Source organism: Corvus kubaryi, unplaced genomic scaffold (genome assembly GCF_017639235.1).
Source record: "Corvus kubaryi isolate FWS band 111438036 unplaced genomic scaffold, C.kubaryi_AGA036_p1.0 37354, whole genome shotgun sequence".
Classification (NCBI taxonomy): domain Eukaryota; kingdom Metazoa; phylum Chordata; class Aves; order Passeriformes; family Corvidae; genus Corvus; species Corvus kubaryi.
In genome coordinates this window covers 5,228,302-5,243,502 of record NW_024581116.1, presented here as the reverse complement: position 1 = coordinate 5,243,502, position 15,201 = coordinate 5,228,302, and the positions used below count along the sequence as shown (strand labels likewise).

The 15,201-nt window shown below is 41.8% G+C and overlaps 1 protein-coding gene across 2 annotated transcripts in view; it reads left to right on the top strand.

Annotated features, from left to right (window-relative positions):
* Positions 1-1,851: 1,851 nt before the first annotated feature.
* MFSD2B (major facilitator superfamily domain containing 2B) overlaps positions 1,852-15,201 on the top strand; it is a 39,039-nt gene continuing 25,689 nt past the window's right edge. Inside the window, exons 1-4 of one of the 2 annotated variants that reach the window (XM_042032864.1) lie at positions 1,852-1,956; positions 7,226-7,342; positions 11,078-11,202; positions 14,215-14,338. In XM_042032864.1, coding sequence (XP_041888798.1) covers positions 1,915-1,956; positions 7,226-7,342; positions 11,078-11,202; positions 14,215-14,338 — 408 coding nt within the window. In that variant the 5' untranslated portion in view covers positions 1,852-1,914. Of the gene's footprint in view, positions 1,957-7,131; positions 7,343-11,077; positions 11,203-14,214; positions 14,339-15,201 lie in introns of those variants that run through there. The other variant, XM_042032865.1, reaches the window with a different exon arrangement.

Genomic DNA, 15,201 nt, shown 5'->3' with positions numbered 1-15,201 from the left:
TCCTTTGGAAGGAGCAGTAACTATTTTGTATTTCAACGTCCGCTACCAGCATTTTAAGATTACTTACATTACAGCATTACTAAGACCAACTGTGTCTGCAGCTTTGGTGTACTTGAGTGTGCATTTGCAGTTTGAAAGTGTCATTATCTTAATTACAAAATGAGAGAAAATCTTTGAAAAGTCTGAAGTGATGCTGGCTGCATTAATCCCATGCTAGACTAGAAAGTGCCTTTTAAAAAAGGCAACGAACTGTGATTGAGTAACTTATGTCCTAATTTGGAGAAAATCTTCGGAATGAATAGAGGACTCTCCTAAATCTAATTGGTTTTGGTCAAGTTTGTAAAGTCTGGTTAGCTACCCGTAGTGTCTGGACAGCCTAATCTCTTGCTCAGTGCTATAGGCAGCAATTGTGCATTGGTCAAACAACAGCAAAACTGGCTTGATCAGTGCTAGAGTTTGTGAAACACACAAATACTATCAGTTATTCATTGTTACTTCACAAGTCTTTGCTATTTTGAGTAAACCCTGTGCCTTAAGATATTCTACAGCAAAATTGAAATAGCCAAGAAAAGAACAACAAAAGGAAATGTTTTCTGTCGATTTTCGCTTTGTGAAGAAACATGGAAATGCAGGTAAAAAAGATTGGATGTGTTATGAGGACAGTGTGTAAAGAGAAAACAAAGAACCTAAATGTTGAATTTGAATGTTAGATGCGTATCGTGTATTTAGCTTGGTACTGGGTAATCCGTTTTTCTGTTTTGAGGCTCATCTGGCATCAGCCTCTAGAGACCCCCACTGGAGCCCAAAAGCTTCAGAGAGTTTTCAACAAGGTGTATTAAGGCCACAATCTCAGTTGAAGGTCTGGTTTTTAGAAAATTCTTCAATGCCTTGTTTTTTCAGAATTTTGCAAATTTGCTCTAATTATTCTTACCAAACGGGATTTGAATGTCAGTATTTCATGGCATGGTTTGCAGTTGCAGCCCAGTACCCACCAGGTGACCCTTGTCAGTAGCAGAGCTCTTCCAATCAGTCACGCCAAAAAGCCCTGGGCATAGAGATTGATTAGTCATCATCTCCCCAAGACAAGCAGGTCACAAGTCGTCCTGTTGCCTTTGTTAAATGCTCTTCTCTCAGGCTGTCTCACTGTTGAAAGATTCATACTTCAAAATGAAGTTTGTATTTCTTTCCTCTAATGCAGAGCATGCTTGCAAGAGCACTTTCCCAGGGGCAGGGTGGTGGTGAACTCGTGTATCCTAGATAAGTGTTGGCTCGGGGGCAGCAGAATTACAGAAGCAATGAGGTTGGAAAAGACCTCTGAGATCACGGAGTCCAACCTATGACCCAACACCACCTTGTCAACCAGACCATGGCACTGAGTGCCGCATCCAGGCTTTCCTTAAACAGCTCCAGGGCCGCTGTCTCCACCGCCTCCCTGAGCAGCCCCTTACCATATCTAACCGCCCTCAAGGAAGAATGAGCAGCTGCTCGGGCGGGTGGTGTGTGAGCTCCGTCCAGCTGACAGCGTTGCTGTTCGGCGTGCTTCTACATCCCTGTACGTCGGGAAACCGCGCATCTCTTCAAAGAGGCAGAGCTGGCGTTTTGGGGCTGTGGATGAGAACAGCCCCGGCCCCCTCCACCCCCGTGCCCCGTCCTTGAGCCCCGCACCTTGCGGCGGTGTAGCCGCCGGGCGCTTCCCCGCGGAGGTGCCGGGGAGGGACGGAGGGCGCGGGGGCTCGGCGGGGCGGCGATCCCGCGTCCCGGGACGGGAGGGCAGCGCCGGCGCCTTCACCCCTCCAGGGCGCTGGGAGAGGACAGCGAGGACACCGCCCGCTCTCCCTCGGCTCCGCTCCGCTCCGCTCCGCCGCCCCGCCCCGGGCGCGCAGGTGTCGGACGGGGTGGGATGTTCGCGGTGCCATGGCGGGGGCTGCGAGGGACACCCCGGCGGGCGAGCAGGAGGTAGGGGGCTGCGAGGGGGCAGGGCGGCCGTCGGGGGGCTTGGGGATCCCCTCGGACACGGCCCGGGGCGAGAGCGGGTCCCGCCACGCCGGCGTTTCGCTGCCATCGCGGGCGCTCGGGGGGCTGGGGCAGCCCGGACTCGCTGAGCCCGCCCAGGTTCGTGCGGGGCTTCGTGCGCGGCCTCGACGAGTACCTGGAACAGCTCTTCGACCCTTCCCGCGGGCAGCGCCGCAGCCCCGGTGTTTTCCCTGGAATGCACCTCGCGGGATTTACTCACTGGCCGCTGCGGTGCCAGGGAAAAGCGCCTTCGCTTCCCAGCTCCTGTCCCCTCCGGGGCTGCCTCCCGGACCGAGGCAGGTGGGATGCGGGAGGCAGGAGGGGTTTGCTGCCCCCGGAGCCTCAGCAACCCCCGATTTCCAGGTGTGTGTTGTGATGTGAGCGAGGGCATCTCATGCTGCCTCCTCAGACTCGGTGCTCTCCGGGGTAGGATTGGGACGGAGGTGAGGGTGAGCGAGGACTCCCCCACTCCTTGGCTCTTGAGGGAACACCAGGTAAAACTGGGAAGAGACAGCTTCCAAACAGAGGAGTAAGGAAGCCTTCCACAACATGTTGGAGGGCATTCAGCCCATGGAGATCGTCAGACACCAGGCACGTCCCGTTCGGGCTTTAATTTTTGTGTTTGGAAAGCATCTGGGTAAATTCGTGGCAGAAGTCTGAAGATGTTACACAGATACACCGTCTTTGTTTCACAGAAGGAAGAATATCCTGAGAAAGCACCACTGTATCCCACCTTACTCATAATCGCTTTTCTAGGTGTCTGCACGCAAGCCCTGCTCCTGTTTTTTTCCACTCAAGGGTGGGCTGATGTCACTAAGAAATCTGAAACCAGTCCTCAAGGTGCTCGGTGTGAGGGACCTGGGATGCCACCGTGACTGCTGCACTCGTGCTTTCAAGAGGCAGTTGTTTGGTCACTCACGGAACAGAAACATTACCAGTGTTAATTCCATGTTAGGAGAAAAGCTGACTCAAAAGCTGCTCCTCGCTAGCTACATTTCATTGTTTCTAAGATAAACCTAGACTAGCATTTATCTTTGAGTCACAGGTTTTGCTCTCTGTTCTTACTGCTTTTAAATTACTTGTTGGTTCAGTTCTGGACTCGGCTGATAACGAATAGCTTTTTACAAAACGCGGCTGCTTCTTATGCCCATAACACAGTTGCAGAGTTGTTTTCAATGTGCTAAAATAGTTTCTTCAGAAATAAGATGGTCTCCTATAAACATTGTATTCAATTTCTGTTCTGTTGGGCAAGGGAAAATTTACAAGCATGGTTTTAACTTACAAGGGAATTAAAAATAAAGGAACTACAGTGTAGGAGAAGCTTTAATTTTCCATAACAATGTTTAAACTTTCTATTTAAGGAGCAAAATCAAATTTCTCAGCTATTATGCTTTCTTGGTTTGTCTTGAAACACAATTAAATTTGATATGGTGGGAGCATGTATAAGTGCGAAATTGTCAAGTTAATCTGAGAACAAAATAAAAATTGTAACTTCATTTGACCTTCCTTCCTCTTACATCTCATGCCATCATCTCACATTTCTCCTAAAGCTTGTAGAAGCAATTTGATGTTGGCATGCAACTACACCACAGGGGTCTCGAAACAAAATTGTCATTGTACTTTTATGTTTCATTCCTTATTTGACCACTGCCTGTGCATTCAGATCTCTCGTGATTTGTGGAGTACTTTCAGCTTGCTGACAAACCTGCACAGGTGAAGCTTTTACTGGATTTCACAGCAATCAAGGACCTCATGTTTTTTGAGGAGGCAATGCAGCAGGGACACCCAGCCATCGGAGGAAAGCCCTGTGAGCTGCTGATAGCCAGCGCTCTGTTGGCCACGCAGCCCTGCTCAGCGTTATCCTTCCCAAGACAGTTTCTGTCAGCGTTTGTGAGCAATATCATGCAAAGCCAACAAAGGCTGGGGCCTCGCTCCTGTAGATCCTGTAACAGCTGCCACGTGCATCTTCTGTGCTCTTAACTGTAGGAAGTTAGGGAAAAGAAAATGCTTCAGCTTTACTGGTGCAGAGTCCTACCTTCTTTTTACCCCTTTCCATTGCGTACTGAGGCAGAAAATGTGGTCATTACCATATAAATTCAGCATGGAGAAGCAAAAATCTATTATGGGCTGCTTCTTTTGGAAAGAGACACCAGAATGCAGAGTCTGAAGGACTGCTTCTCAGCAACTAGAAGCTCAGGGACACTCAATGAAATTACCAGGCAGCAGATCTGCAGTGACATTGGCATTTCCTTTCATGGTATGTGTCATTTCCATGCAGAACTGCTGTGGTGTTTATGGCTTAATGTACAAACAAGTTCCAAAAGCAATTAGGCAAAATAAGAGGAAAGCAGGTATGGAACAGTGATGAGGATGTAACCTACCTTCCAGGGAGTTCATGAACTGCAGATTCCCTGTGTTTCTGTGGGTGACCAAACAGGACACTTCTGTATGCCACATCTATCTGACAGCTTGTTTTATTCTGAAAATAACATTCATAACCAAAATTTAATTAAAACTTAACTACTGCTGTGACCAAAGTATTAACTCTGCTTCAAGGTGATCTGGGAGCATGGTTCAGAGAGTAGCTGAGCAGCATTCTGGATGTGTGTGGAATTGCAGTGAGATTTCATAAAAAATATACTAAGATTGTAAATCTTCTAACCATGAAACTGCTGTAAGGACAGGAGTACCACCTTCAGCCTGTAAGTTTAGATCTTCGTTGACCATTTAGTGTAGCACAGCTTTAATTAGATTAATTCTTAAGAACTTGACATTCTTTCTGTTCTAAAACCATTTTGGAATCATGTAAATTATATAGAGGCATTTGCTTTTTCTGTTTTTCCACAGCCTTTGCTATTGAAAGGACAAGGGGCAGTGGTTTTAAACTAAAAGAAGCACATAAGAATGAAATTCTTTACAATGAGGGTGTTGTGGCACCGGCACAGCTTGACCAGAGAAACTGTGGGTGCCCCACCCCTGGAAGTGTTCAAAGCCAGCTTGGATGAGGCTTGGAGCAACCTGGTCTAGTGGAAGGTGTCCCTGCCCATGGCAGGGGGTTGGATTGGATGGTCTTTAGAAGTTCTCTCCAACCCAAACCATGCTATGAGTCTATGAAAATTACTAGTGAAAATAACTATGAAAGCAGCATCGGGGATCTAAAAGGTTTTTTCCGTTTCTGAGGTTGCAATACGATACAGGATTTGCGTAGCACTGGTTTATGTCTCTTGATTTCATCTGAAAGTCATCTTACCAATGCTTAGAGATCAAGAGGGGAGCTATGAAGGGAAAGAAAACTTTTAAAGTAATTTAATTTGTGGATGATGGAGGAGAGGCTAGGAGAAGGGAATGTCTAAAAACTAAAAAAGTGAGACGAAGTTATAAAATACACAGCCCCTGGACCAAAGCTCAAGGGGACTGCAATGGGTCAAGCTAGCAAAATTCTGTGGACCCCACAAGTCTAGTAAAGCTCATATTTAAAAGGACTTACGTGTGGAAAAAGGAGAGTTACTTTGTACAGCAAATATGTATATAGTCTGTTTGTTGTGTTTGCAATCACTTATCAAATTAAATAGTATATTGTTATGATGAAATCTGTCTTGTGGCTGTTTATCGCTCTTTTTGTTTTTCCTGCAAGGAAGAAACTTGCCAATGCAGAGTAAAGTGAGGCCTGCTGTGCTGATAACATTTTGCAGCTCATGCCCTGACAGTATGCACTTTCCTTGGGCGTAGCAATGGGATCCCACCCTGTCTTTTTCTGGGAAAACACAAAAAGGAAAGAGTCCTGATACTTGTGCTTGTTTGTTCACACCCAGTCTGATAAAACAGTTCAAAGGGAAATGTTTAGATGATGAAAGGCTCTGCCTAGAAGTCTAAAACTTCTCAAAGCTGTTACAGAGTAAAGATGATGGGTTAGTAAATTTAAAAATGTTCAGAAATTAGGTAATGTGTCATAATATCATCATTGTGGTGGATTTCATTTCCATATCTCTATTTTTATCCTGATCTAACATAAGAATTACGGGCTTGTGTAGTCAGTTCAGAGAGAAGACAGATTCAGGATTAATATTTCTGCTCCTCTTCATGTCTCCTGGCTTCTGCTGACAGCTGCTGACCGCAAATTTTAAAGAGGGACCAAAAGCCTAAAAGTCAGAATTTTGATTTGATGTGTCATCCCTCTGAAAGGAATACAGGATTAACAAAGAGTCATTTTCTTCCTTTATTTTAAATTTTATGGCATAAAATTAAATGTTAGGATTTTTTTTTTTAAAGGCTTTCCAGTATTCTTGAACTTCTACTATTAGAAAAAGAAGTGTTCTTCATTAGGATTTCTATAAGAAACTGTGCATTTTTTGTATTTTAATTGCTGGTATGAAACCTTATTTTTAACATTTATCCTATTCTTATTTGGCAGTTATATTCAAGAATATTCTTGGTGCTTATGGTACTTTTCAAAGATCAAAAGGCGAATGAGAGAGCACAGTTTTGCAAATTTTTTAAAATACACTTGGAGTGATTTTCTAAAGAAGACTTGGGCCCAAAATCACTTTCCATATTATGCCAATTTTCACACAGATGTAAAAAGTCAAGTCAAAAGGAAGATATGCAAAGTCAAGTGACTTTGCCAGTGTCACACCAGCATTTTGTGACAAAGGAGGGAACAAAGCACAAATGTCTGGGATCTGTTTGGTCTGCATTTGACTGTGGAACTTTCTGTGAATGTTGTTTAATTACTGTGGTATGAGGGTATTTATCAATTATTATTATCTCAAGGATTAATATGAGAATTTTTTTTTAAAAAAAGTAAAAGTTTTCAACCCTAAAAAATATTAATTAAACATTCAAAGACAAAACTAAGTTCAGATAATAGTGTAGCACTTCCCTGCTGCTTCTTGCTTAATTGTAGACTTGTTTCCTTTTAATAGCTTGTGAGAAGAAGGTAGGTAAGCCTGAGGGTCATCACAACTCACTTTTGGGAACACTGTAACCTGTTTTCACGGGCTGAATTAGAGAACAAACCCATTAAAAATCAAAGTAACGAGCACCCAAATGCCTGTTGATGATAGGGGTTGAGGGCATATGGATTTATTAGCAGAATAGCTGTGAAGCAAATACATTAAAGTGGTGCTAACTATAGACTTTAACCTTATCACTTGTGTAGCTTTTAACTTGTGCACCTTGGTTTACTCAGAGTTTGTTCTGCTTCCTCTCACAGGAATACAGGCTCTCGATGTGCAGCAAACTGTGTTATGCCATAGGAGGTGCCCCAAACCAAGTGGCAGGGAGTGCTGCTTCTTTCTTCCTGCAAATCTACCTGCTAGACATAGCCCATGTAAGTAGCACAAGAAACATTTGCAGACTGTAGACTTAACTCTGATATTGCCAGCGATGTCCCTGGAATGATAAAAGGGGAATTAGCTAATAAATATTTCAAATTGTCTTATTGTCATTGCCTCTAGCTGTTCAGCATCTTGGAAACCACATAAACTTGTCCAGAATTAATTTTTTTCCACTAGTTTCCTTTCTGTCTTGAGGTGGCTGTTGTTCGCTTTTAGTTTGGGAGCATTATTAGAACTTTGGGTGCTGTAGAGCTCACACACTTGCAGACACAAGGAAAATGAGTTCTCAGTGTAAAGAGTCAAAGAGTGTAAGACACAAGACATCTGAAAACATTAATAGCACCATGTTGAGGTTGTGAAGTTTTGTTCATTTGGTTTAGTTAAAAATCACTCCAGTTGCACCTAGTAGCTAACATCATTTCACACAAATTTTATTTGGTTTGTCTAAGGTAATTTCGTGGCAAGGAAAGCAGAGTTATCCTTCCTGAAGGTTCTTTGCTTCCAGTCTGTGGCTCTCTGGTGCAGAATCAGACCTGGTGAAACAAAGCAGTAGGAGTCATCCCATTCATCTGAGTTTCAGCTGCTCCAGCTAGATTTCAGAACAGCAGAGACACGAAGAAAATCAATCCATAAGCAATTTTTACTGTTTTGGATTGTCTTGGGTGCTTGCATGGTTACTAGGTGGGATAGAGAAAGTATTAGGATAGGAAAAAGGATTTTAGGGAGTTGAGGCCAAATTGCAGGGACTGTGAGAACAGGTGTAAAACTACATGAGGGACTTCAGCACTGATGACTGTTCCTATTTGCTGGAAAAAACCAGAAGGTTCTGGGTCAGATATCATTACCCATGCTGTCTAAAGACAGGATATATGACTGGAGGTGTCCAGAAATTTGGGTTGATGTTTTTCCTATAAAAGTGCGGTATTAAAAACTGACTTGTGACTTACTTAATAAAATTGGCAACACAGTAAGGTGGGCATGTACAACTGAGATCATCATGAGTGTCTTGTTGAGATCAAAGTCACAAGATGTAGAAAACGAGCCAGTTTTGGACAGCAGTGTCAAAGATGTCAAGTGGATGGTGTGGAATCAGAGCAGTTGGAGGCAGAAAAAGGAGCTTGGGGTACAGGAGGGAGGTGGAGCCCCTCTGACTGAAGCTGTTGCCCACTGACGTCAAGGATGGCAATACAAGACATTGGAGATGATGAAGCAGGAACTGAATGAGAAAAACCCTAACACCATTTTCCCAGGGTGCTTAGAAATATGGCAATTTCCCCATTCTTTGCTTATCACAGAAATTGAAAATTCTTGAAGCAAGGGACTGTTCCTTCATGTGTTTGTGTGCATTGTCCAGAAAGCTGGGGTCCCATCCATGCATCTTTGGGCACTACCTAAATTAGTGACATCAAAATATTAATTTTATTACCAAGCTTCTACTGAAACCAAATAATTTTGCTAGATGTTTGTAATATACTTACATTTTCATTAAGGGGCTTAATTATTTGTTCCCTGATGGTTTAGTCTGTTCTCTGAAGTAGTCGTGCAGGGACAGGATTTATTTCAAGGCCTGATAAATGGCTTTGAAATCCTGTGTTCTTTTCCACACGTTTTCAGGAGTGAGGATGTAATTTTATAGTCACTACCTGGATTTATTTCTTGCCCATTTAGAGGGCAGAACTGTTTTAGCTTCTTGAGAGAATGTGGAAGTCACCAAGTGTAATCTTTCATACATAATCTGGATCCTAAGAAAATTATATTTTTATTAATTTTCTGTAACTTACAGTTTCTCAATTTGAATTCCTTGTTCCACCTAAATTACATGTATAGACGACAGACATAAATGTAACTCCAAACCACACAGGATCCTTGAGTCAAATTGCTAGAAAACACCAAAATTCTCTGTAATAACCTCTCAATAAAAGGATCCTGGTTTTTATTCCTTTTGAGATGGGTGAATTTAGCATATTTTGTCTTGTATTTTATTAATGCTGGAAAGTTTCTGGCATTGGTGCTGACAGACACTGTCTAGATTTAGGAGACAGGAAAATGCAGCCAAGGGATGTATAAGCTCATACCAGTGATGAAGACAGGGTGATTATGCAGATTCCACTCCTAACATGAAAGAGATTTTGCTTTTTCCTCAAAGCTTTTTCCACCTCTGTGTATCTCATATCCACTTCCTTTCTGTCTCTTCGACTTATTTGAACAAAACACCAATGTGGAACTCACCTAATTTGTAGTTTTGTGTTCTTGTGTCCCTCATAACTGCAGTATTTCAACCCCTCTATCTTTCTGACTGCTATTTTGTGCTTATTTTGCCTGCCCTGTCTCTTGAGGAGCAGTAGTGACCTGTGGGCTGTCCTGGTGCAGCCCCCACGGCGAGTCTGCCTCAAGGCTGGTGGGCTACTTGCCACCCTGTCTGTGGGAGGACACGAGCCAGCAAAGGTGATGAGCTGGTGGTGACAGGAAGATTGGCTGCCACTGCAATTTCACCTGATTTGGACTAAAATGTAACAGGGGTGATGACAGAAGTCCGTGGCACCTGCCTTTTGTCCTGGTCATCCAGGACATTTAGAGGTCACTGCTTCCTTCTTTCACCTCTGAGAGAACACCTACAGCAAATCCTGCAGGCAGGGGACCTGCACCAGCTGGAAGCCTGGTGATGCTGCCTGGGAGACAATATCCTGTGCAGGAAAGCAGGGGATACCTGCTCAACACCTGCTTGGTGTTGTATCAGCTGCATTGTCCAGCATGGTAGCACTGGTGTGATGAAGCACAGAGAGGAAGGGATCTTGTCTGCTCTTGCTGTTTAAGCCACATAAGCTGTTTCAGCAGCTTCTCTCAACAACTGGTGTGAGGAACATTCATATTTGTATAGGTTTCAATGACTGCTTTTTTTTCAGGACTGTTGTTGCAATGACATGAATAGAGCACTTGGAAGAGAACCCACCTTTTTTAACTATTGTGTGATGGGAATTCCCAAGCTCTGCACAGATATATGTGAAGAAATAACTGCCTTGCCTGGAATAAACTGTATTTCTATATAGGTCCTCCTGGGTTAATTTCAGAGGTTTTTCTTCTTGGCCATTTTATTCTTTCGTAATCCATGAACATTTTTCAAGTGAGATGTGATGGACACGTGCTGGCAACTTTGATTTGAACAGATGTGCCTTATGCAATTCAGTTGTCACCGCTCAGTCTCGAGTGGATAAAGTCTGTTGTGCAACAACCTCTTCCTCAGCCACATGCCACCAGTTGGCAGCCTTGTTGCTAATCTCAGGAGAGGAAAAAAAGCATTAGTGCGTGTAAACAACCCCCTCCACCATTTTCTAGATCAGGTCAAGATAAAGATCTGAGGAGATGGAGATGTGGGGGGAAAAAACAAGTGGCTAGTTACAGAGGGACTCTGTCAGATTGTATGACTAAAACAAGGACTATGCTGTTTGACTATCTGATCCATTTTCCTCATCCTAAACACATTCAGGATCTTCCCTTCCTTGCATTTTTCCCCTCTAATCCCTTAATTCACAGCACCTCTCTCAGTGTCTCATTTGTTTGCTATGGGTAACCAATAGGAATTTCTATGACAGCAGCAGATGTGTTTTGTAAACGAACTATCATTATTCTTTAAAACACTGAGGTGTTTTTTTCTGGAAAGTTGCCTTATGCTGTTTCATTGTATTGTGAAACAATGGATCTTGTTTATTGTATTCTGTCTGTACTTTCAGATTACTCCATTTCATGCCTCTTTGGTGCTGTTCATTGGCAAAGCCTCAGGTGCAGTTACTGATCCTGTTGCTGGATTTTTTATTAGCAAAAGTAGATGGACAAAAATTGGCCGGCTCATGCCTTGGTAAGCATAAATGTGTACATGTATTTACATGTATGTGTGAATATTGAGTGTTGTGATCATACAGCCACCTCACTGAAGTAGTCAAGGGTTGTATTCATTCCACATATATCAAATAAAACCAAAAAATTGTCATGTCATCTTTAACTTATTCACGCATGAAAACACAGAAGAGATTTTCTAACACTGGAGACACAAACAAATAAAGCCAAGAGACCGTATTTTTAACAAAACTGGGAGCTGAGATCTAAAACTTTTCTTAAATCTGTGGTTGAATTTTCATCTCTGTCTAGATTTCTTTAGTTGGACTTCAGTCTTCCACAAAATTGGAACTTATTTCTACTTATGTCCTAGAGTGCCTTCACTTGGAAAAGATCGGGCCATGCTAAAGGAACTCAAGGTCATCTGTGCCACAAGGCATGTGTTCATTTGGCTTTTTAGTATTTTGGAAGTCATGGGGAGATTGACTACTTTGTGAAATAGGGAGTCTTTCATCACTTTATCTCATACATTATAAGGAAGCACTGTAAGATATTTTGAATTAACTGGAAATTTTGAATTTATATAACCCACAAACTTGATTTACAACAAAAATCTAAGAGTAAATGTTGTGTCCTAAGCAAAGAAGTTGGAATTTCACGGAAAAAACCCCAGTTTTTAGCTGGTGGCTCTCTTGCTGCTGTGCATTTTTACAACTGCAGAAACTTGTCCATGGGCAGCTTATATCTGACAAAATAGAGAAGGCAAGTACATATTGGAAAAAGGCTGAGATCAGATGCTCTTTGCCCAGTAGGAACAGGGCCTTCAGGTTGAAGTTAAGCTTTTTGTCAAGTCTCATTGGAAAAGAGGAGCTTGCTGCTGTTTTTCTTTTCAGGATTTGGTTGAAGGCCAGGTAAATGCTGTGGTTTTTAATGACCACTGAATTAACCAAATAAGAAAGCTATTCAAAAAGAAAGTAATGAAATTTTTATACAAATGCCATTAGAAGTGTTCTGATGCTTTTTTTATTTTAAGTTCTCTGAAAATACACCAAGTGCATGTGTTTGTTGTTAGTGTTAAATTGCTGTTAGAATTACTCCTGTCCAAGCACAAGCATGAGCTTATCAGCCCTTTTCACTGTAAACCAGCTCCAGCACATCTTGCACTTCTTAAAGGAAAAGTGCTTATCTAACCCCGCCTTTCATCAAACAGCTGCTTGCTTTATGAACGATTTTGTCTGGGGTTTTTTGGTAATGCTAGTATTTTCATGGGAGTTTTATTCCTAGACTTTGAGACTCAGGCCATTTTTATACAAAGCAAAAAATGGGGCTTCCCTTAGCTTAAAAATACTTCAGTATTTTGAAATTTTTCTGACTTCTTAATAATCTAGAGTGAAGCAATGGAATTTTTTCAGTCAGAAAAGCTTGCCAGCAAAGCAGGAACCTTCGTAAGAGAGGTGAATGTTTAACTGTCACTTAATACTGTCCTCAATATAATACAAAGTCATCAATCACTTATTTAATGGCTTTAAAAGGCAGAAGCAGACATTGACTTGAAATACTGGTTGAACATTTTGTCAAAAGAGATGATAGCAGACAATCAAATATTCAGCAACTCCAGCAAGGCTTTGAAAACTCCCTGGCATTGGAGAGGAAAGGAAAATATGGGAAAGGGGACAACAGTGCTAAGAGGGTTTTTGATAAAAAGTTGCACGAAGAAGTGATTGAAGATACTTAGTGTGGTGACTCTGCCTGGAACCATCTGGAAGAGCTCAGGCTTTTGGAGAGGAAGGTAAATTCCCTGAGGTGTGTTAGGATTTTACCCTTGTTTATGCTTTCCATTGCTGTGGGTGAACTGTGGGCTGGGGACCAGAGGGACAGAGAATACCAGAACCTGGCACTTTCCTGGTAAATGTTCAGGTCCCAGTGATGCTGTCCATCCCAAAGAGCAGTGTGGGAAAGCCATTGTTTTACTAAACTATTTACCCACATTACTCTTTTGTATTCCAGGTTTTCAGTTCACGATTGCAAAATAATCAGCTGACCCCCAACGTCAGTAGTGCTGTTGTGAAGGGATTAATCTGTTTTCTCTTTTATGTGTTTGGAAATTTTTTGTTAGGATCTTGGTCATCTAAATACATTGTTTGATGCCTGATTTACAAGAATACAGGATAGCCCTGATGCTGCTGCAGCTCAGACTTTTAGGGAATAATAGCATCTGACTAATTCTGTGTCATGAAGTTTGACAAGTGCTATTTGCCTGAAATAGGTTTTAGAATAATGTAATTAATTGCTGGTTAATGGCAATGTCTGGAATATAAGTTTCTGTGGTTTTTTTTTTTTTAAGCCACCTTTTTCTCCAGAAGATGATCCTTTTGTGTTTGAAGTGATTAGGAGTTAAAAGGAGGAAATGATCATATACCCAATTAGCTACAGAGTGTAGGAGGTTTCCATTGTCTCTTATCCTTTTTTCAGTATTTTTAAGTTTATCAACATATTTGTGCTTGCTTGAAGTAGCAGTAAAGAGACTAAATTCAGGGGAAAACCAAAGGTGCTAAAATTAGAAGAGGGAATCTCAGTAATAAGTAAGCTCATGTAAAAGTTGCTAGAGTATGCAGAGACATAATGACAGAGCTTAGTTTTCAATGGTTCTGTCTAATAAATATGTAATCTGAGACATGTGCCAAGAAATGGCAATGTAGGTGTGCTGTTGCAGTGCATGTGCAAGGAAATTTGTCTCTTCTGAGAGGGATATTAATTTAAGTGCAGCTCTTTTCTTTCAGATTTGTTGTTTTTTTTCTACTTTATGGAAGTATTGACATGTGTATTTATGTATTTTATATTAGTATTAATGTATTTTATATTAATCTGTGTATTTAATGCACACTAACTTTTGATATTTAAAAGCATGACATTACTTCAGTTAGAAAAACTGCACATAAAATAAATTGTATTATATTGATTATTAGCAGGAAAACTTAATGTGCTTTGCTATCATTATGTTAAGATTCCTGATGTGTGTTAATCTTCTTTCCAGGGTGCTGGCATGTACACCCTTCACGATAGTGTCCTATTTTTTTATGTGGTACCTGCCTCCATTTGTATCAGGAAGAGTTGCTTGGTACCTGACTTTCCACTGCCTTTTCCAAGCACTGACCACAGTAAGTAGACTACAGGTTCATGATGTTCTCAGCAGTAACTTGCTTGTTGTCTGTCTATATTAAAGCATTCCTATTCAGTAAACTTGTTTTCACATTTTACTTCAATTTCTAGTGAGTTTAAGGGACAGGCAGATGTCCTTTTATCAAACTTCCTGCTGGTTGATGGTTTCTGCCAATGCTTTCTCTGGCAAATGAACTGCTAATTCATCTGGGTTACCACCAGTGCCCTCAACTCGTTCTTGTATAGATGTTTAGATTCCTAATTCCAGTTAGACATCCAACTTCTCATAACTTCTGTTCTCAGGCGCAGATTAGGAATTCTGTATTCCTGTGTTAAGCATCAATATTTCTCTAGGTCCTTTTTCCCCCCGGTAGAAAGATGGTCCAGAAGACGTCCATTATGGTTTTAAATAACTTCTTCCCTCTTTCTTTTGAAAGAGAAGCACAGATTTTCCATGGCGGAGTTTTGAAAATGTACACACTTGCCATGTTTGATGGAGGTGAACAGAAATCCGTATTGTACAAACATTGTAAGACTTAGTTTGGCTACAGACCTCTGGGGTGGTGGGAACACCACAGAGAACTTGATTGTTCTAGCAGGTTTATGTCCCAGTTCCCCTGCAGTGCTCTTAATTTATTCTTAACTCAAGTTAAGGAGTGTGTGGCAAAATGGTGCTGAAGACAAAGTAGTTTTCACTATTATCTCCTGGATTTACATAATTAGACAAATATTTGAAATATTTTGGGTATATGTGTAGTCTTCTGGCTTGAATAAAGTGGAAAACTATATTTCTTCTTTATGGCTTTGCTTCCTGTTAGTTAGCTCAAGCTAGGAACATGATGGTGTCCTAGTGCAAAGAAAG